General features: G+C 40.9%; 1 protein-coding gene across 1 annotated transcript; it reads right to left on the reverse strand.

Annotated features, from left to right (window-relative positions):
• Positions 1-22,298: 22,298 nt before the first annotated feature.
• On the reverse strand, positions 22,299-23,308 carry LOC101163598 (olfactory receptor 4B13-like). The gene has a single exon (XM_004076676.5). It carries the CDS (start codon positions 23,306-23,308, stop codon positions 22,391-22,393), a length of 918 nt encoding a protein of 305 aa, XP_004076724.4. The 3' UTR covers positions 22,299-22,390.
• Positions 23,309-23,725: the final 417 nt, after the last annotated feature.

Raw genomic sequence — 23,725 nt, forward strand, 5'->3', positions numbered from 1 at the left:
GAGTTGGTTTCTGGATTATTTTTTAACCATTTTAAGATGTATTGTAATCTATTTGCAAGAAAGTAATTGTGGAAGTTAGGTAATTCTAATCCTCCACAGCTTTTTGCAGATTTTAAAGTTTTTAGACTAATTCTTGCAGGTTTGTTGTTCCATAGAAAGCTTGATATGGATGAGTCTAATGTTTTGAACCATTTTAGTGGTGGTTGTGTGGGAATCATTGAGAAGAGATAATTAACTTTGGGTACGATTTTCATTTTTACTGTGGCCACTTTGCCCATAAGGGACAGAGGCAGGTTGGTCCAGCGTGTTAGATCGTCCTGTATGTTTTTCAGTCATGGGGTGTAGTTTAGCTGCACCAGTTCTGATAGTTTGGGGGGAAAATTGATACCTAGATATTTGATATTTCCTGATTTAACTGGTATTGTGAGTCTTTGCTCCGCATTATTGTTCAGTGGTAATAAAACAGACTTATTCCAATTAATGGAATAGTCTGATATAGAGGAGAATTCATTAATGATTGTTGCCGTTTCATTTACAGAATGTAAATTACTTAAAAACAGTAATATGTCATCTGCATAGAGACTAATTTTATGATGGCTGTGTTTGGTTTTAATTCCTTTAATGCTCTCATTCTGTCTTATTGCTGCAGCTAGAGGCTCAATAAATATAGCAAAAAGAGAAGGAGAGAGTGGGCAACCCTGTCTGGTTCCTCTTCCAAGAAAAAACCTGTTGGAAGTCTGTTTATTAGTTCTAACTGATGCATTGGGGTTGTGGTATAATATTTTGATCCAATTGATGAATGATTCTCCAAACCCAAACTTATGGAGGGCAGCAATAAGGAACTTCCAATTTACTCTATCAAAGGCTTTTTCAGCATAGGCTCTTCTGAAGTTAGAAACGTGGAGCTCCCAGCGGCTACAGTCAGGTGTTATCCGGGGGCCAGAGTAGGTGACATCGAGGGGAACCTTAGGATGTTAGCTCAGAATAAGTCCAGGTTCCGTCGAGTCGTGATTCACGCAGGCGGTAATGATGCCCGACGGAGACAGTCAGAGGTGGTTAAGTTAAACGTAACTTCGGTGTGTAAACTGGCTAAGACGATGTCCGACACTGTAATTTTCTCTGGTCCCCTGCTGAACTTAGTCAGTGATGAAATGTACAGCCGCTTTTCATCATTTAACCGCTGGCTTTCTAGATGGTGCCCAGAAAACGGCGTTGGTTTTGTGGATAACTGGAGCGCGTTTTGGGGGAAGCCCGGTCTCATGCGGAGAGACGGCGTCCATCCCACCCGGGACGGTGCCGCTCTTCTTTCTAGAAACATTTCTGCTAGCCTTAGTCTGTTAACCTGACAATCCAGAGACGAGACCCGGGCGCAGAGCAGCAGTGTAAAACGCTCCTCTGAGCCTCCCTTAGGGTTAGTGCCGGTGCAAAACCCATGCAGGGAAAGTCAAGCAGGTCCTAGCTTTAGCTTATGTGCTGAAAGACAAATGAAAGGAGCGCGTCATAGAAACCTTAAAGTGACAGACAGCAGTTCTCACAAGCAGAATTATGATGTAATTAAATGCGGTTTATTAAACATTAGATCCATTTCCTCCAAGTCCCTCTTAGTCAACGAGTTAATTACTGATAAAAACCTTAGTCTTTTAGCCTTAACAGAAACTTGGCTCCATCAGGATGACTATGTTAGATTGAATGAAGCAACCCCCCCCCCACTTATGCTAACTATCAGAAATCCAGGATTTCAGGTAAAGGAGGTGGTTTGGCAGTAATATCGCAGTCTAGCTTACTTCTCAGCCCTAAAGTTAAAAATGCTTATAATTCATTTGAAAACATCATATTGTCTTTAAGTCACCCAAACAGGAAAACTCCAAAACCTGTTTTACTCATAATTATTTATCGCCCCCCCGGCCCATATTCAGAATTTTTAACTGAGTTTTCCGACTTCCTATCGACTATTGTCTATGATTCTGATCAAACTATAATATTAGGGGATTTTAATATTCATGTTGATGACCCCAGTGACTGCCTAGGAAAGGCTTTTGCAGCTTTATTAGATGATGTTGGTTTCACCCAAAGTGTGAATGAACCCACTCGTAGATTAGAGCAGGACATAGGGATCAGAGGATCTGCTCTCCAGTGGTTTAAATCCTATCTGTCCGATAGGTATCAGTTCGTTAATGTAAATGGCCATTCCTCTCAGTGCACTCGAGTCAACTATGGAGTCCCACAGGGCTCAGTCTTGGGACCGATCCTGTTTACGCTTTATATGCTACCACTAGGAAACATAATCAGGAAACACAGCATTAATTTTCATTGTTATGCCGACGATACGCAGTTGTATTTATCCATGAAGCCTGACCAGACTGACCAGATAGAGAAACTGAACGCCTGCATCAGTGACATCAAGACCTGGATGACAATTAATTACCTCCTCTTGAACCCAGAAAAAACTGAGGTCATTATACTTGGTCCTAAAAACCTCAGAGATACTCTGTCTGCTCAGATAGTCTCCCTGGATGGCATAAGTATAGCCCCCAATTCCACAGTTAGAAACCTTGGGGTTTTACTTGACCAGGATTTATCATTTAAGGCTCACATATCTCAGGCGTGCAGAACTGCCTTTTTTCACCTGCGGAATATTGCTAAGATCAGAAATATACTTTCTAAGAGTGATGCTGAAAAACTCATCCATGCATTTGTTACGTCGAGGCTGGATTACTGTAACTCCTTGTTAGCAGCGTGTCCTAAGAGTTCCTTAAGAAGTCTCCAGCTTGTTCAGAACGCAGCAGCTAGATTGTTAGCTGGAACCAGCAGAAGAGATCACATCACTACTGTGTTAGTTTCGCTCCATTGGCTCCCAGTTGATTCTAGAATTAAGTTCAATATCCTCCTGTTAACCTATAAGGCCTTACATGGAATGGCCCCGTCCTATATTAAGGACCTCATAGTCCCTTACCATCCAATGAGAACACTTCGCTCGCAAAATGCAGGACTGCTTGTTGTTCCTAGAATTAGTAAAAGTACGGTTGGAGGTAGAGCGTTTAGCCACCAAGCCCCTGTCTTATGGAATAAACTCCCAGCTCATGTAAGAGAGGCCGACTCAGTTTCTACATTCAAAGCTAGACTGAAAACATTCCTCTTTGGACAGGCTTATTGTCAGACTAGTTAGTATTCAGAGATTATTTAACTTAATGTTAATTTGTTTAAATTAAACTTAATAATAACTATTTCTTTTAAAAGGCTGCTAGAATTTGAAGCTGGGGTAACTATGGTGCACTGGGGTTCTGTCCTCTTTCCTGTTTTTACTTCTACCCTTCCTCTCCTCTATTCTTGATCATAATTTATCATTTAGTTCTCCATGCCTCTGTTTGGTGCGGTGCGATTCATGTATTGTCCCTCTTTTCCTCTCCCCTCCTGGGGAGTGGGAGTGCTTCCAGACTCCAGTTGGCTCATCCGTGCTCCAGTTCCTGACCGTTTACCTCGCCTTTGCTCCTGCTCCTACACCTGGCTGTGGATCCTGCCTCTGGCTCATCTCTGGCTCGTCTCTGCTCTGTACCTGACCGAGTACCTCGCCTCTGCTCCTGCTCCTACACCTGGCTGTGGTTCCTGTCTCCGGCTCGACTCGCGCCTTTGACTGTCCCCACAACCACGGCTGGATGAAGCTCGTCTGCTGGACTTTTATATATGTAGTTGTAGATTTAGATAAGTTAATTCTTCTCTAAGATTTCTGGTAAATCGCCTGTCCGTCCTGGGGGAGGATCCCTCCTTCATGTGGGCACCCCTGAGGTTTCTTCGTTTTTTCCGGAATCCGGTTTTTCCTTACCGCGAAGGGGGGTCTAAGGGCAGGGATGCCAGTATAGCTTAGTCAGTTTGTTAGTTCATTTTAGTATTTTTCTATTGAACTCTTTGTATTCGTGATCCTTTTGATTTCATGTTTTACTTCGAAGCCCATCGAGACGACTGTTGTTGTGATTTTGGGCTATACAAATAAAATTGAATTGAATTGAATTGAACAGCACAGGAAATTACCAGCTGATAAAGATAAATGGGTTTCCTGCAGTAAAGCTATATCTGCTTTAAGACCATCCAGGTGATTTAACGTTTTCAATCTCTTTGGCCCAGAACCAAGTCCGTGCACATTCCAGCTAACGATGTTAAGACTGTTCATAGCTGTTCTAACCGGGAGAGTGCAAGGCTAAATAGTGCGTGTGCCCGTCCGTGTGCGCGTGCACGCTGTGCGTTCCTGCTACACTGACAAGCGCTGTGCATTGTGGGTGAACGTGTCTTGGCTGTGAGTTGCATGTTGCGTGCGTCCTGTGTGAGCCTAAGTGGGGTTTTTGCAGTTTATCAACGTGTGTTTGCGGGATCGCGTGTGCATGCTCTTATGCGCGCTAGTATGCGCGCGCGCCCGTTCCGTGCATAAATAAATACTCACCGTGGTTGCGTTGACTTTACCTGATTCACATATGAGGACATAGGAAGGGGGGGGGGACAAGAGAAAAGAGAGAGGAAAAGAGAACAAAAAACAAAAACAACGAAACAACAACAGAAACATGAATGTGAGAGAAAGAAAAGACAGTTTTCCTGAGAGGTGTGGATTATTGATGATTCGATTATTTCCTATTCAATTAAATAAGTTTGCGGGTTTCTTCTGGGCAGCGCAGATGAAAGCCTTCAGCACAGCCAGGGTGTTACCTCTGGGTCCCGGAACAGCTTGCCGTTCACAAAAAGTTTATCAACGGCAACCACCGCGCGGGCTCCAGCAGACAGGTGCTTCCTCCTCAGCGGGAAGAGGATTTTCCGCCGGCGGAGGATCTCGCCTGGAAACTGATCATTCACGCTGTAATGTGTGCCTTTCAGCTCTCGTCCTCTGCTTTTTACCAGTTCCTTTTGTTTATAATGTTCAAATTTAGCAACAATAGGACGGGGGCGCTGATTGTCCGGCCTTTTTCCTCCGAGCCGGTGAACCCTGTGGAAGGAGATCTTCTGGACTTCTTCCTTGGGGAGCTTCAGGTGGACCTCTATGAAGGACTTAACAATGTTATCTGGGACTTCTCCTGCCTCTTCTGGAATCCCTGCGATCACAATATTGTCCCTCATGCTCCTCGCCTGAAGATCCAGGAGAGTTTCTTTGATGGATCGGTTTTCCTCAGAAAGACGGGTATGATCTGCTCTGCCTTCCTGATTGGACCCAGCTGTTGACACTCACCTCATCACCAGCCAGCTCTATTTAAGAGGATCCTTCACCACCATTCATCGCCAGTTCATTGCCCCTCTATGGTGTATTACCTGGTCACAAGTTTAGTTTCTTGTTCTCGCTTTTCATGCTTGTACAAACTGCTACTTCTCCACCTCGTCTTCAGGACTTATTGGCACAAATGTCAACCTGGGTTCTACCTCCACACGAACAGACAGGGATTCTAAAGTCTCCAGACATGCCACAAGCCCAAGCCAAATCACGATTTAACTCAAGTTTCGGCTCCTCTCTACGCCTCAACTCAGTTTCAACGCTACGCCACTGCTCATAGCTGCTTCACCAGGATCATCACGCCAGTCAATACTAAACTTGCTTACCCACAAGTCCAGTTCCAGGGAAATAAGTCTGTTAATTCTCCAGCTCATTCTCCTGTGGTCCTTCCGGGTTCCAGCGTCTGGGTCTGTTCAGGCTAAGCCGATCATGACACTTTTGCTGCATTTATACTAAATATTGTTGGAAAATATCTTTCGCTTTGAGATTTTTCCATGCGCGTTCTATTAGTCGGGAGAGATATAAAGACCAAGATTCAGCCGTGTAAAAGTCACAGAAGGTTTATTCCCTAACAAAAGTTCTAAGACAGAATTAAAACAGATCTGGGTCCTCATTTTAGAAGGCCTTCAAAACGCAAGAAGTTACAGGCGTTTTACATGAAAGGCCACAAGAGAGAAGAAGACAATAAAATTATGCTCTGCTCAGACTTTTAAAGACAATTCGGGTTTCCCTCCTCCCATGGAAAACATGACGTCGAATCTCCGCCCTGGAACACTCGCATTGGCTGATCGATGATCCGTCTCCTCCTTCAGCCAATCGTAGAGGGTCATTCTCCGTGACCAGTTCCTCTCCTCAGGAAATGACTTCAAAGGGACACCTAGTGTTGCAGTAAACTCCGTCCCTTCCTGTCCACCACAAATCAGATTGACAGCAGGATATCCATGGAGGTTCTGGGTCAAAGTTCAGTCTTTTGTTCTTCTTGAGAACTGGACATCTAGAGAAGGTCTCACAGACATGATCTATTCCTCATGTGGTTTAGATTAGACTGCTGGCTCCATTTCTGCTGGCCAGTGCCCCGAGAGGTCAGCATCCCCCGAGAGGTCAGCATCCCCCTTCTCTGTAGGGGAATGACTGACAGTTGCTGTCCGTAAACCATCCTAAGGAATGTGAGGTCAGTGAAGTCAGGATGCACAAAGTTCTGTTAAAGCACAGACTTAATCTATGAAACTAAAACTTCAAGTAATAACAGAAAACGTTATGAAATAAGACAGAAAAACCCTTCTAAAGTGAGGACCAAAAATATAATTTCCTTCAGTTTCCCTCTCTTGACCTCATGAAGTGAGGTCACACAAAAATAATAACACATCTTCACATTACACAATAACAAAACATATCAGCATACATTCAGACAGGAACATTCTTGTATATTATAGTATAAAAAGTATAAAAATATAAAAAGAGAGCAAAGACAATCAAAATAACACTTCCTGTAAGAAAAGAACACCTGGAATTAAGGGGAGAAATTGAGACATATTAAGGCAGAACAAAAATCACACAGGCAACGAAAGAGTAAAAATAGAAATGTTAAACATGACATCAAGCGTAATTCAGAAAATTTCTTCCATGTCCTCCATGGGGGTCCCATCGGAGAAGCTGCGATTCATATGGTCCACATAAATAAGAATAGCAATATTCTTAGTTAATATTCTTAGTTAGTTAGTTAGTTAGTTAGTATTGCAACAAAATCCAAAAAGTCATTCAGGGCCTTGACCACTCGTGTCCTCCTCCTGCATGTCCCACAAGCTCTGGCAAGCTTGGACCTGGCCTCCTATGGACTTTTGAATAAGCCTGGTAATTATTCCATCTGACACATGTGATACAACAGAACGTTTGAAAAGAGCTTGGGGTGTCCCCCCAAGATGAGTCTGCTGTGGATCTAAATATCGATTAGGGTTAGGGTCAGAAACTTAAAAAATAAAACAAGAACAAAAGACAATAATAAAATAAAACAATGACAAAACACGACAAGACAAGAATAAAAATGCACAGAAGAGATGTGATGGAAATGTCCACCACTTTGTCCTCTCCATAGTCTGCTTCTCCTCGTACTGTTTTCATGGAAAACATAGATGGGAGCATACAAATTCAAGATAAAGACAAGTTTATTAGGGGCTGTCGTCTAATGACCCATGTGGTGGATTCTAACTCCACCAGCATTACTTATCACCTCAGGACAGTGTGGTAAAACCCCTTCATTCTCGCTGTGGATGAGATAACCAGATGAACAGACACACAAAGCTCTAAAAAGGTAAAAAGGTCTATCAAAATTAACATTTAAACCTTCTTTCTAAACAAATACATTCAAACGACGATAATTGAAACAAAGATAATTGAAACCATGATAATACTAAAACAATTTCCTGCAACGAATCATTAATACCTCTTTCCACCCTCTCTTGGCCTGGGGGAAACCGCAGGACACTAGTTAAGTGAAACCATGCAGATTTAAACAAAGATAAGGCATAAATACATAAACTAGAGCAATTGAAAGTAAAAATATAGAAACAGTTTTGTGCACCGGTAAGGTGAACAAGCTGTCTGTCCACATTCCTATGGAAGGCAAGATAACATCATAAAGAAATGAAACCATGTATTGTCGTTGCCTTACTGCCTTAAGGTTAGTCGTACCCTCGTCATTTATCATCAACCTCAAGGGGTCCATGTGTTTCACAAAACAAAGAAGTGTCTACTACAACCACAAGAAAACCAACATGTCCAAACTATTTCCCGATGTTTATGCTGCAAATTAGACATTCTATACTCTATGTACATTGAACAACCTGTGCTAAAAACAGTTTTGCCTAAAAATGAGACTTCCCTTCTGCTAAAGTGCAAATTCCTGTTACATTTCAAAACTCAAACATACAACTGCAACAGAAGATCTTTTATTACTCACAGGCAGGTTTCAACAGTCGGTGCTGCTAGCTGCTACCCTCTAGTAGCACAATACCCTGTCAGAGAGACTGCAAACAGTGACTGAAAATGCCAGGAAATTTTATTAACACCTATGTACTAAAATGCGAATAACTGTCTGCTATGTTCACATAATGGAATGCAAAAATAAGGGTTTGCTAAATCAATGGCAGTGAACAACACACATTGATGAGCTAAAGTTGACAGCATGCAATATGGATCAGGAACGGGTAGAACCAGAGTAATAGTGACATAATTAACAGTCCTTAAATCATATGCTATGCAATAAATTTTACCATCTGCTTTCAAGACCAGTCTAAAAGAAGTACTACGAAGAACGTGAATGCTACACCAGAGTTCCACAAACCAGTCAAAGTTTCCGTCATCCCTCCATCTGCTTCCTGCACCAGCATTACCGAGATCTAAAAACTTGTGCTCCTGCAATTACCTGAAGCACCACTAGGGAAGCGTGGAACATGAACCAACAGCAAATGAACCTGTGGAGCATGAAGCATCAGAGAGCGTGTTTTAACAGCACCTCTGCATCGTCATGATCTGTCTTCTGTCTGCTGCGATGTTTGTCAATACAGAAATGGTCCAGAACTCAGGAATTTGTCGTTGGATGAACGGTTAACCTGTACATTTTTATTGAGGGAAGAAAGTGAACACCTGAAAAAACACAATTCTACCAATGTGTTGTTAATGCCCCACTTAGTCATAAGACTGAGTTGCAGAGCCTCATGACCAGGGGGTGCTAATCCTATGTGGGATACAGCTGTGTCTGACAGCTAGTATCATTGCATTTGTGAGTGTATGAATGCACAATAAACCGCTTACCCTCAGGGCAACTATATGTTAGTGTAGGTCAAATGCCACGTGTGGCCTTCTACCTGCTGAAATACTGCCTGGTACTGTCAATCATAGAGTGTACAGGTCAGACCACTCGGAGGCGGAAATAGAGCTTTGAGGACAGGAGTCATGGCTTTCACACCTGAAACCCATGAAACCACCTGGCGTGTCAGGGCCCTCTGGTTGTCTGGAGTGGGGGTTGGCTGTGGGGTCTGGCATGGCATCCAGTCTGCTGGCTCCTGTTTTTGACAAGACTGTCCCATCCCAACAGATTCACAGGCGTGTTTAGTGAATGCATACATGAATGTTCCACCATCTGGTCAAAAGTCAGTCGGATGGTCTTTTGCAGGTTTTGAGGAGTCATTTGTTCATTTGTCAGAGCAGGTAGTGTCCACTAGAGTCATCAGTGGTTACCTCTCATCTTGGAAAAGACAATGGCTCCTGCATCATCAAGTGGTATTGTCCGACTTGCCCTGTGGTCCTCGCCACGGTAGAGGAGGGGCTTGGAGTGGTCGTGGGTACTGTTCATTTTTCCTCCAGAGCCTCTGCCTCTGGGTCTGTGCATTCTGCTGTTGGGTACCTCATTGTGGGCTATCACATGCCCAAGGGTTTGGAGTGCCACAGATGCCATTTCCAGATGCTGCTAGGGTCTCCTGGGTGGCTCACGTGTCCCAGGGTTTTCACCATGTTCTCCTGTCCCCGACTTATGAATGGCTGAGCATGACACGTCACTTCTGCTGTCTCTGAGGGCATCAAAACTCAGAATTCATGTTATTATTTTTAAACACCATTTATCATGTGTGGATTTTTCAGCTGCTCAACTTCTCCCTTTCTTCTTTCTATTACCTGCAAATGTGCAGTAATACTTTACATGATTGAAGTAGTTATCTTAACCTCAGGGTCAGTCACCTCTGACTCGGCCCCCTTCTGGCTAACTGAGGTCCTTCGGGGGAGGTGTGAACATCTGCTCATGCTCTTGTACCCCTTAGGCAGAAGAATGTTCTGCATGAAGATTTATGAGGGTTAAGGAGGGGTCTGGACTTCACTCTTATCTGGGCTGCCTTTCCTGCAAACATAAAGTTATGTGCTTCTAAGGACAAAAATTTAGAAAAATCATTAGTGTCCTGTTCAGGTTAAATGCCAACACCATGGCTGCAAAAGTCAGTTAATCAGCTATAAAAGCCTATTCAAGAAAAAATCCCTAAATCTGTCTGTGACCAATATAACGGGTGCGGAGCAAAATGTTCAAAAAATACACTTTCTTAGACACATTCTAACAGCTATTTATTCAGTTCTTTATCAAAAAAGCAAGATCAATTGAGCATTACAGTTTAACATTAACACCCTTAGTTCGACTTGTCCTGAAGGGCTTGCTGGTCCTAATAAGAATCTAGATAATCGCTAAAAATAACAATCTGACCAATCCAAACTTTTCCTTAAAGCTGCAGAACCTACAATTGCTAAAATACAGTAACATCTTTATTTTTCAAACTTGAATGCAAACCAAAACTGAGTGCCTCTTAGTACTAACCATCACAGTTCATACTGTGGCAGCTGATCGCAAAAATTCTACAAAGTGTAAATGTTCTAACACACAAAATGTCCTTTATACTACAGCACTTTTATGACCTGCAGATCATCCTACCATCCTCCATGCCACAGATGGGAACTGCTTACAGAGGGAAAAAGGGGGGGTGTTACATGGGGGTCATGTCATATAATTACTCCTTCCGCCTGCTCACAATTAAAACACATCTCTTACACCGTCATAGAAGGCCTTTTTTTGTTCAATGCTGTTGCTGAGCACTGTCCATGTTCTATATACAAAAATTGTGCACCTTTCGTTTTAACTATCATGGGGATTAGGAATTCCAATTAGTGTAAAATGAATGGTACAACATTGGGTATTGGTTAAATCTCCTCAAATAGTTTTGGGTGGAGCTGCACTCTCCCATCAACCTCTGCTCTGTCACCTAGAAGATGAGAGCACCAACCTCTTTCTGTGAAAAATCAACTGGTTTAACCTTTCTATTCTCCTAATTCTTTATTCAGTTTTCCTTATTTAATCAAAAAACACAATTCACACTCTAAACCACAACAGGTTTGTTAAAACACAGACAATCAAGACGCAGACAATAACTTTTAACAATTTTCTCAAAACCAAACCAAAAGACAAAACAAATTAGGTACCTTACACATAAACAAAATAAACCATTTCACTGAAATGAATCTTTTCGAACTAGTGTTAACATTAATATTTCCCCTTCTCTTTTTCTCATCTTTCTCTTACCAACAATCCACTCTAGTTCTCATTTATTTCTAATAACAATTTTCAAATATTCTTGATTTCTGATTCAAACAAACAAAACCGCCAGTCATGTGCTTCACATTCAAACATTCACAGCTGTGCACTTCACAAAAATCCTAACGATCTGGGAAATATCAAAACAAACATATAAACAAAATCAAACATTGCAAACATTCTTTTTTAAGGGAGTCTGAGTCTAAACGAACCAAATGCTTATAACTAATTTCAATAAAACGTCTTGATCAAAACTGAACCAAATCTTGGTAATTAGGAAATACAAATAAATGAGAGAAAGATATTCAAAATACAAAAACCAAAATAATTTCAAAATTATTTTACACAGAATGTTTTAGACCGATGCTACCTTACCATGTTTTTGAAAAGATTTGGGGAACCTCCCGAGAAAGTAGTTTTCGTTCGAACAGAGACGGCTGCTGCAGGCATGCATGCAGTCATCTCCTCGCCGTGGTGACAGAAGCTTCCGTCGGAGGCGCAGCGCTACTTAAAAACCTTTTTCTGCGAACTGAAAACTTACTGAAATTTGTTTTTTAAACGACGTCTTACAACCGAGGTCATGACCACGCTCGATAACGACGATCCCCGCCATGATTTTACCGCAGATTAGATCCCAAACTCTAACTTTAAAAGTTTAGCGTGTTTCGCCATTACGATTTCCGGGGACGCCGGCTCGCCGGCCACGTGGTATTTACAAAGCCAATCATAGACATCGACACATTCGAAAGCAACTAAAACCTCCAGTCATTGGTCCATTCAACGTAAACAAGATGGCTGCCGCCATAGAAAACACAATAAACAAGGAAATGTGGAAATAAAGTTAAAATTCACAGATTTCAAACACCTTTTCATCCCATTCTTTCCAAAATCTCATACATTCCATTCCATTCATCCACATTCAAGTCATTTTCACCGCTGTTGTCAAGTCAAATCGTCACCGTCGTCTGTCGTCGTATTGTCTGTTCCACCCCAGTCGTATTTTGTCCGGACAAAATGCATCATATTTTCTCATATTTACCTTTCATGTTAATTTCGAATCCTTCTTTGGTCACTCTCCATCTAAAAAAATAATTTGTCGAGGCCACTGCCCCGGTAGTGTCTTCCAAATTTCCTAAGCGCGCAACAATTAGCTCCTATACTACACTGTTTTTACGCCTTGGGCGTCTCTAGGACAAACAGACGGAACCTTATGTATTTTAAATACATTACCTCAAACACAACCGATAAGCCTAGGATACCTTTTCTGTACTGTTGTTGCACACTAGGTGTCACAAACTAACAGTCAACCATCCCTTTAAAGTTTGGGTCAACTTTTATTTATTTATTTATTTATTTATTTATTTATTTATTTATTTATTTATTTATTTATTTATTTATTTATTTATTTATTTATTTCGGGGGAAGCTCTACCGCCCACTCACTCGAGATCTCGTTCAATTTGAGTTATTCAACTATTAGATAACTTAATCAATATGCAGAATTTTGCAGCAGGCTTCTGCTTACCTGTTTTGTATGCGGCCGCGTCAGAAGTCGACCAAGTGGACGGGAGGAAGCGTGCCCAGACTTTACACTGAAAGTCTCAAAAATACGAAAAATACGTCACCGGCTCGATCCGCGGTCCCCGACTTCACGTTCCGGGTCACCAAGTTGTTGGAAAATATCTTTCGCTTTGAGATTTTTCCATGCGCGTTCTATTAGTCGGGAGAGATATAAAGACCAAGATTCAGCCGGATAAAGTTACAGAAGGTTTATTCCCTAACAAAAGTTCTAAGACAGAATTAAAACAGATCTGGGTCCTCATTTTAGAAGGCCTTTAAAACGCAAGAAGTTACAGGCGTTTTACATGAAAGGCCACAAGAGAGAAGAAGACAATAAAATTATGCTCTGCTCAGACTTTTAAAGACAATTCGGGTTTCCCTCCTCCCATGGAAAACATGACGTCGAATCTCCGCCCTGGAACACTCGCATTGGCTGATCGATGATCCGTCTCCTCCTTCAGCCAATCGTAGAGGGTCATTCTCCGTGACCAGTTCCTCTCCTCAGGGAATGACTTCAAAGGGACACCTAGTGTTGCAGTAAACTCCGTCCCTTCCTGTCCACCACAAATCAGATTGACAGCAGGATATCCATGGAGGTTCTGGGTCAAAGTTCAGTCTTTTGTTCTTCTTGAGAACTGGACATCTAGAAAAGGTCTCACAGACATGATCTATTCCTCATGTGGTCTAGATTAGACTGCTGGCTCCATTTCTGCTGGCCAGTGCCCCGAGAGGTCAGCATCCCCCGAGAGGTCAGCATCCCCCTTCTCTGTAGGGGAATGACTGACAGTTGCTGTCCGTAAACCATCCTAAGGAATGTGAGGTCAGTGAAGTCAGGATGCACAAAGTTCTGTTAAAGCACAGACTTAATCTATGAAACTAAAACTTCAAGTAATAACAGAAAACGTTATGAAATAAGACAGAAAAACCCTTCTAAAGTGAGGACCAAAAATATAATTTCCTTCAATATGAATTGTGCTTAAAGTTTGTGTTTACCGGTTCTTTATATATGTGCTAAACTTACTGTAAGATACGTGTGCAAAAAGTGTTTTTATAAACCTGATGCTTTTGTGGGACCAGCAACCGCTAAGACCTTTTCTCAACTTTATTGCCACTTCATGGAAGATGTGGATGATGTTGACAGAGTAACTTGGGTATATTCCTTTAGTAGAGTTCTACAACGGCACCGCTAAGAATGTTGCCATGTCTGGATTCAGTAGATTATTTAGAGACACTCCCAGTGTGGTGTAAACCCCTTTTGTGTTTAAGACAAAATGGCTCTGATGTGATCATAGGAGCACTGAGTTCTCGAAACTGTGTTCAAAAGATAACTTTTGAGCTTCTCTGCTACAGGAAGGCTGCCGAGTATGATCGAAAAAGATATATGCTTAAAGAAAGAGGATTGTGGGGGATGTGGCAGTGCCAACAGATGTCAACTAGAGAAGTGGCTACAGCAGTTCCCTAAAAGAACCTCAGATATCTTAATACAGAAAAGTGCTCTGCCAGGAATGGGTCCGCATCGGCTTCAAATCTGCTACCATAGTCCCTATGCCCAAGCAATCTAAGCATCAAATGTCACATTTATAATGGACTACCGATCCGGGGCACTTACTTCCATCTCCACAAAGAGCCTGGAAAAACTTGTTATCAAACACATCAAAGCTGCAATACCACCATCACTTGACACATCAATTTGCAACTGAGAAGAACAAGTCAACTTAAGATGCCACTGCCATTGTGCTCCATAGGTTACTGCAACATCTGGAGCATAAGAACACTTATGCATGCCTTCTTTTTGTGAACTACAGTTCAGCCTTTAATGTTATTTGGCCGTTTAAGCTTCGAGCCAAACTACACCATCTTGGACTTAACACAATACAGTGCAAGTGAATTACAGATTTTATCACTAGATGCAAACAAGGGGAGCCGGTTTAGCTCGTGCTGGTGTGCGGCGCCTTCCGTCCGTGAAACCAGGGCTCAACTCCGGGCTGCTCCCTGTTCCCTTCTCTACCTCTGTGCCGGCTCCAAGCCCGGTTTGTGAATGTTGCATCAGGAACTCAACTCAATTCAACTCATCTTTATTTATATAGCACTTTCAGTCAACAGCAGGCGACACAAAGTTCTGAACACGAGAAAAGAAGAAAACAAACACTAAAACATCTTAGAACACAAGATTAAAAATAGAGAGATAAAACAATAAAAACCAGTACAGCAACACAGCAATAACAGAAGTCTCATGTTGTATTAAAAGCCAGAGCATAAAAATGGGTTTTCAGGCGTGTTTTAAAAATGGACAGCGATGGAGCTTCTCTTACTGACAGTGGCAGAGAGTTCCAAAGCTTTGGAGCAGCGACAGAAAAAGCTCTGTACCCTCTGAGCTTCCGTCTGGACCTCGGTACCTCCAGAAGCAGCTGATCAGCTGATCTGAGGCACCGGGCTGGCGAATAGGGAGAGAGAAGTTCAGAGAGGTACAGCGGGGCAAGATCATGTAAAGATTTAAAAACAAATAAAAGAATCTTAAAGTGAACTCTAAAATGCACAGGCAGCCAGTGGAGCGAAGCTAAAATTGGCGTGATGTGGTCTCTCTTACGTCCTCCAACCAGAAGACGGGCAGCTGCATTTTGAAAACGTTGGAGACGTGAGAGAGACGACTGGCTGAGTCCAACATACAGAGAATTACAGTAATCCAGCCAGGACGTGATGAACGCCTGGATTACTGTTTCAAAATGTGCAGCTGTTAAAAAAGGTTTTACCTTGGCAAGTTGGCGAAGATGAAAGAAGCTTGACTTCACCAGAGTTTATCTGTTGATCCAGTTTAAAATGACTGTCCAGTTTAAAACCCAGATTAGAAACATTTGTTTTTAAAAAGTTAGTCAAGGGACCCAAATCAACTTGGGAAGGTTCACTAAAATCACTTGGTCCAAAAAATAAAACTTCTGTTTTATTTTCATTAAAACTCAAAAAGCTAAGGGCCAACCAGTCCTTAACGTCCTGAAGACATGACAGGAGCTGCTTCATGGAGAGATCTTTTTTTTTTTTTAACGGCAGGTAGATCTGGCTGTCATCCGCGTACAAGTGAAAAGAAATGCCGTGCTTCCTCAAGATTGACCCTAAGGGTAACAGATACAGAGAGAACAAAAGTGGCCCTAGAACCGATCCGTGTGGAACCCCATAAGAAACCTGAGTTGAGGTAGATTCAAAACCACCCAAGCTGACATACATGGTTCTTTCTGCCAGGTAAGATTTAAACCAGTCCAGTGCTGTACCTTGGATCCCCACAGAGTTCTGGAGCCTACATATTAGAATACTGTGGTCTACAGTGTCAAATGCTGCTGTTAAATCCAGCAAAACCAGGACGACATAGTCTCCATCATCATTAGCCAGTGGAATGTCATTGCTGACTCTTAGTAATGCTGACTCTGTACTGTGCAAGGGCCTAAAACCAGACTGGAAGACTTCAAGAATTTGATGTTGGCTTAGGAAGTCATCTAGCTGCAAGTAGACCACTTTCTCCAGGAGTTTTGAGATGTAGGGCATCTTGGAGATGGGTCTGAAATTAGCCAACACAGCACTGTCCAGGCTAGGTTTTTTAAGTACAGGCTGGACTGTTGCATGTTTAAAAACAGCAGGGACGACACCAGCAGCCAGACTGCTGTTGATGATTGAAAGGACCGTCTGTGCAACACTGGGGAAAACCTCCTTGAACAGTTTGGGAGGGATAGAATCTAGGGGAGAACCTGATGGTTTGCTTTGACTGACCAACTCATTTAAGAATTGAAGAGACACTGGCTCAAAGTCTCTGAAAATGGCTGAGCAACAAACATAAGTCGAAGGGTCAGAAGAAGGGAGAATAATGCCAGCCCTTATGTTCGAAACCTTAGTATTAAAAAATTCTAAAAACATATTGCACAGGTCGGGTGAAACTTCAAGAGACTCTGCCTGTGGAACATTAAGAACTGAATCTACCATTTTAAAAAGTACCCGTGGGTTGTGCTGATTGGAAATAATAATATTGGCCAGGTACTCTTTTTTTAGCCTGTTTTACAGTGTCCTGATAAAGGTTCCAACTGTTCTTCAGGATTTGTAGTGAGATCTGTAATTTGTTCTTCTTCCAACAACGCTCTGCTTTTCTACAGGCCCTCCGAGCTGCCCGGGTTCTCTCATTGAACAAGGGCTCAGGTTTAGAACGAGGCTTTAGTATCTTTAGAGGAGCCACAGATTCCAGGATGTTACTGCAGGAGGAATGAAACCAGGAACTGAGCTCCAGAATGTCAGCAGCAGAGGAGGGAGCAGTGAGCTGGTTAAAAGCAGAAGAAAACTGGCCAGCAGTGGAAGAGTTAATAATCCTGCGGCACTGAAGAGGAGCGGAAGATTTAACTGCAGCACGAAAAAGTTCAGCTTCAAATACCACAGGCATGTGATCTAAAATAGCTAAGCCACAGATCTCCATATTAAAAACAGGCAATCCATAGGAGAGAACAAGATCCAGTATATGTCCTTTTTCATGAGTGGCTCCAGACACCCACTGAACTAGGTTAAAAGAGTCGATGATCTCTAAGAAGTCCTTCACCAACGGCTTTTCAGGACAACACACATGAATAATAAAATCCCCAACAATAAGAACACGATCATACAATGGCATAATTTCAGCCAAAAAGTCAGAGAAATCCTTCACAAAGTGTTTGTTGTACTTAGGAGGTCTGTAAATGACAGCGCACAGGACCGGGTCAGACCTTCCCACCTCAAATAAAGTCAGTTCAAAGCTGGAATATGATGAGCGCACACAGCGTTGTTTGCACTTAAAATCATTTATAAAAACAGACGCCGTTCCTCCTCCCGTCCAGACTTTCACGGGGAGCTTAAATAAGAACAACCAGCTGGTAAAAGTTTTACGTCGGAAGGGCATCCGGCGTAAAACATTGCCAAGGTTACCGACTTGTTCGCTGTGGCGACCCCTGATGGGAGAAGCCGAAAGAGGAAGAAGATCACCAGATGCAAACAGAGCGTTGGAGTGGGAAAGTATACTTAATCCACCGGTTTAATCAATACAGGTCTCCCCCAAGGGTGTGTGCTAAGCTCTTTATTTGACTCTCTGTTCATACATGACTGTTGCTCATCATGTTTTTTCCAACCTCATTGACAAATTTGCTGACAACACTATAGTTCTTGGACTTGTCAATGACAATAATAAAACGTACTATAGGAAAGAAGTGCAACACTTGGTGTGATGGTGCGACATTAACAACTTGATCTTAAACATTAGAAAGACCAAGGAAATTATTGTAGACTTCCATAGATGCAGTAAAAACCATCAGTCACTTTAGATGGGTAAAGGGAGAGTTGAGAGGGTGACTAGTTTTAATTTTCTGGGGGGCAATATGACAGAGGACCTTTCCTGGGGTCCACACACTGCCTCAGTGGGGGGTGAAGCCTAACAACGCCTCTACTACCTGAAGAAACTAAAGATGGAAAAAATGTCCTAGTATCTAATGGTCAACTTTTATAACTGCACCATCATCAGTGTTTGGACATATGGTTTTTTTTATTGTGGTTTTACAGCTGCACAAAGGCTGATCAGTAGAGACTCCAACGGGTGGTGAAAAGCGGTGAAAATCATTTGGACCACTCTTCCAGAGATGAGTAACCTCTACACCACCCTCTGTCTAAAGAGAGTTCACAACATCCTGTCTGACAGAATCGTCCAGCCATATGTCTCTTCCACCTGCTGCCCTCAGGAAGGAGGTACAGGTCCATCCAGGCCAGAACAACTAGACAGAGTAACAGCCTTTATCCACAGGCTGTGCGGTTGCTTAACAGCCCACCCACCACCAACTGCCCCCACCTTTCTCCAACCGTCTCATCTGAGTAATTGCCATATCCTCCTCTGCAGTAACTCTGAACTGAATTGCATTGCTGCATATCCCCTACTTCATATCTCAACAGTTATGGACTTATAGTCCAGTCTAGTTTTTATCACTTGAGGCTAATAAGCAAAGTCAAGCCATATCTTCCTCCTCGCGCTTTGCAACAAGTGATGCATGCTTTGATCTTTTCCAGACTGGACTACTGTAACTCTCTCTACAGTGGTATAGATCAGTCTCTCCTCCGCCGTCTCCAGCTGGTTCAAAATTCAGCGGCCCGCCTGTTAACGAGGACCAGACGGTGTGAGCATATAACCCCGATATTACGCTCACTTCATTGGCTGCCTGTGTCTTTTAGAATTACTTTTAAGATTCTACTTTTGGTTTTTAAATGTCTGAATGGTCTGGCACCTCAGTATCTTTCTGAGCTTTTGCATGTTTATCGTCCATGTCGAGTCCTAAGGTCTGAAGATCAAATGCTTTTAGCGGTTCCCAGGACTCGGCTTGTGACTCGGGGAGACAGAGCCTTTTCAGTTGCAGATCCTAAACTCTGGAATGCTCTCCCCTATTCTGTGAGGTCTGCCAGAACTGTCAGTAATTTGAAGACTCTTTTAAAAACACATCTTTTTACTCAGGCTTTTAACTTCAGTGAGCGTATCTAGTGGGACTTGTTCATTTTATTAATTTTATTCTTTTATTGTTTTATTGCTTTTATTGTTCAATTGATTTTATTGTTTTATTGTTTTTTTTATTGCATCACATTGTTTGTGATTTTATTGGATTTTATGTTAAGCACGCTGGTTGCCTTGGCTTTTATAAGTTCTATACAAATAATAAATTGATTGATTGATCAGAGACCCATGTTTGTTTGTTGTTGTTTTTTTTATCTGGCCACACGATCAAGACGTGACATTTTCTTCCCCTCTTCTGCAGTCTGTGCTCCAACCTGAAACCTTCTAAAATCTCTGTCAAATAGAACAGAGGACAGTCTTCACTTTCTTTGTCGCAGTTCATCTTTCCCGGTTTAGCTCATTATTTCAGAGCGATCATGCTGGTTTTATTAAAAACTGCAGACCCTGTCGATCTCCTCAGTCCGTGCCGCGTCTCCTGTACAGAAACGCAGAGCTCTTCAGATCAGAAATCTATGATCAGATCTTTGTTTTCATTCTAAGATCCTGGACCTCATTTCTATGAAGGTTTGAGAATTTAAACAAGAGAAAAGGCTGAAAATGTTCATGTCTGTCTGAGAAAAGTGTATTTAGGCAGTGAGGAGTTTTACTGCCATAAATGTCTGTAATCAGACTTAGTGGATTTCACCGATCACGCTTATTTTTAGAATGAATCTCCTGCAATAAATGAGGGAACTCTGTCCTGGTGAAAAGGTAACGCAGGTATATGCGTAGCTGCAGCAGAAGACATAAAAAAATTTGCTTTTCATTATTACTGGATGACAAACAGACTGCGCAGCTGCACAAACTGTGAGGCATGATGAGCTCAAAGTCTCTGCGGAATTATGATGGGAGAAGATTCATTATTTATTTTTTTATTTTTTTAAATGTATCAGCATATTTATACTGAATTTTTGTCTTTGAAAATCATAGTGTTATTTGCTCATTGTTTTATTTCATAAATAGTGTTATTTATTTTATTAAAATGATCATGAATGAATGAAACTTTATTCAAATAGCACTTTACAACTCCTTGAAAGTACCAAAGGGCTTCAGGTTTAACACGGTTGTTGTGAATCAAACAGGTATCAGGTAACAGGCCACAGCATACAGCACAAAGCCCTCATCTCTCTCACAAACATTCAATCCCCCAGCATTTGTTTCCTGACACCAGCCAACTACCTTTTTTGGGAGGAAATGTAGGACCCAGCCTGAAGTGAAACATAAAGAACTAAACAAGCATCCCAAAAAACATAGATTAACTATTTTCTTAACAAAAAATAACACTACAAGAAAAACTGCAAAAACAACAGAAAAAATTTATTCTACGCTCTGCTTCTCTATCTCCTCATAGAGAAGTTATTACAATAATTGTGCATTTTGCAGTAAAAGCAGAAAATATCTTTTGTGCTATCTTACGGGGTCCAGATGACCCCAAACTTACATTGACGTGTTCTCCCTACCATGACACAACTGGATAAAGTTCAAAAGGATTTCATGTTATCCATGGACTCCAGTGAAGATCACATATCTTTGAAGGAAAAGGACTTTGCGCACTGTCTTGTGGGGTCTAGGTGACCCCACTCCCAGTGCCTAGAATAGCACAAACCAAACTTTTTAAACATAAAATGTACATATAATAGTATTCTATAGGTACCCCTTAGGTTCAAAGACTATATATGTTCATTATCAGCCAATATTGTTGAGACTTGGGCAAATAGACATTACATATCTTGGTAACAAATGAGTGTATGGCCACCATCTTTACAAATGGCTGCTATTTTGGATTTTTCTCTTAACTGCCATGCTTTTTTGAAAGAGGTGATCTATATTACATCCATGCCAAATTTGGTGTTTGGGCTTGCATGCGCTCCCTTCTGTTCAAATTTATCTGCAGATTAAACGCTTCAGAGAATACTCTCATTTTGGCTATAAGTAACATTAGATTTAGTGCCATATGCTTCCAGTCAAATTTATGGAAACACTGGAGGGGCTGTCTTTTTATTTGTCATTGTAATTAATGTTTTCATGGTGTTATATTTATATGTAATCTTTTTATCTTTGTATTTATTCTTATCATTTTTAATTAATTTTTTTTTTATTAACTATACACTGTACCTCAACTTGTGTATTCTTGACAATGTTAATTTTAATGTAGCGGGTCTGTGTACTCTCTTTTTACTGATTGCACCATGAGTCTGGAATAAATTATATCTATCTGTACCACAAAATCTGTTCAAAATATCATCCTAACTGGCTTAACTGATTTAGTCCAATGAAGAGGTGATAAACCCCAGCTGATCCCCATTATTTATTTCTTTGTGAGCATCCAAGTTGACATCCTGTAGGGGACAAAAAGCATAACCTACAGGACAGACGTTAGGAAAGAAACAAAACAGCAAATGTCCATTCAGAATACATGACCTGCTAATCCAGTGAGGATTAGCACCTTTAAAAAAAGCATGAAAAATGTGTTTGGCTTGCGCTTTCGAGATATTTAGCAATGACAGGTGATGGTTATAATATTTAAATTAATCGTTGTGAAATTTTTAAATGGAAAAGGTTTTGTATATTACAGTAAAAAATTATCTAATGGCTGACCACTTGCCAAATAATTATTAAATTCAAACAATGGGTCACAATGTAATTAAATATAATGATATACATGATTGATTAATACTCATTTTAGGGTAACAAATTAAATTTGATATAAAATTAGGAACACACTGTAATTATCTTCATAAAGGAAACTTTTGTATTATTACAATATTAAAAACTAGTTTTTCATGGAGCTAATCACCTATTTTTCAAATACAGACAAATGGTGAATGTATAAATTAATATTTGTAACTCCAAAAACATTTGTATTTTAGAATTGTCCAAATATGTAAGAGCTTGTATGGTCACTGACACCAGCCTTAATAAAGATAGAAAAATTAACAGTCATGTCTAATTTTAAAGAATAACTTCTTTAAGTGTTTAGAGATTTCTGTCATTTTTAGTCCATAAATGATTGGATTGCAAAGAGGATTGTACATGATGATCTGCAGTGTTATTATAAAACGAGCAGTTTTTGAAAAATTTGACTCCAGCCTAATTATAATTATGTCATAAGTCATCAAACAAGAATAATTGATTAAAACCAGCAGGTGAGGTAAACAGGTCTGAGCAGCTTTTCTTCTGACTTCTCTACAACTTTTATGAACCACAATGAGAATCTTCACATATGTAAAAATTATGAACAGAATGGGAAAAATAACAATGTTAAACATAGTAACTAAGCCAAATGTTAACGGAGCTTTAGAACCTGCACAGAAAAGAAAAGTTAAAGAATTGTTGCAGAAAATACCTTTCAATGTAAAGGTGCAAAGCTCTAGTTTTGCAAATACAACAACTGGAAAAACAAGGTGACAAACAGGTACAATCCAGGCCAATCCCAGTAAAATAAAGACAGTTTTTTTTCTCATAATGATTGCATATTGCAGAGGTTTACATATGGACACATATCTGTCATAAGACATGGCTGCCAGCAGTAAGAATTCTGATCCGCTTAATGAGTAAAACACAAAAATCTGAAAGAGACAGGCTTGATAAGAGATGACCTGTTCATTAGATAAAAAGTCTGTTAAAAGTTTAGGGTAGATGTTTGTGCTGAAAAGAACAGAGTTGATCAATAGTCCTGCAATGAAAATGTACATAGGCTCATGAAGGTTCTTGTGAATCACAATCAGAGAAATTATTGTACAATTGCTGCAGACAATCAAAATATAAACAGGTAACATCATAAAGAAATAAAAATACCTGTACTTTTCTATCTCCACATGACCTTTAAGACTTATGTATGTCACATTCATATTTATTCCTCAAAATGATAATGAAAAAATAGTCATTCAAACAATAATAAATCAGCACAGTGGGAAAAAAGCCTAAAGTTTCAAAGATCTGTGTTGTTGCTCAAACTGGAATCTGTTTCTATCAGAGCTACTATATAACAGATCTATCTTACCCTCTAAGGGTCTCATTTACTCTTTCATGAAAAAAAAAATACTGCCATGTAAACAAACTCATAACAACCAAAATGAAACAAGGTTGCAAAAAGTCAATCCTCTACTGCATTGAACTCTCAGTACAGCTTCAAGTCTACCCAACTGCAAATAAACCATATACGTCTGTAGAAAAGCTACATTGACCTGAAGAAAACAGTTGAGTAAAACTAAGAAATGATCCCCCTGCTGTTCAACAAGAAGTCGTGGAGGCCAGCGGTGGAGGCC

Source organism: Oryzias latipes, chromosome 21, assembly GCF_053564925.1.
Source record: "Oryzias latipes strain Hd-rR chromosome 21, Olatipes_Hd-rR_3.1".
Classification (NCBI taxonomy): Eukaryota; Metazoa; Chordata; class Actinopteri; order Beloniformes; family Adrianichthyidae; genus Oryzias; species Oryzias latipes.

Coding starts and splice junctions, on each gene's coding strand:
- LOC101163598 (XM_004076676.5), bottom strand. CDS start 23,308: ATGAATGTGACATACATAAGTCTTAAAGGTCATGTGGAGATAGAAAAG.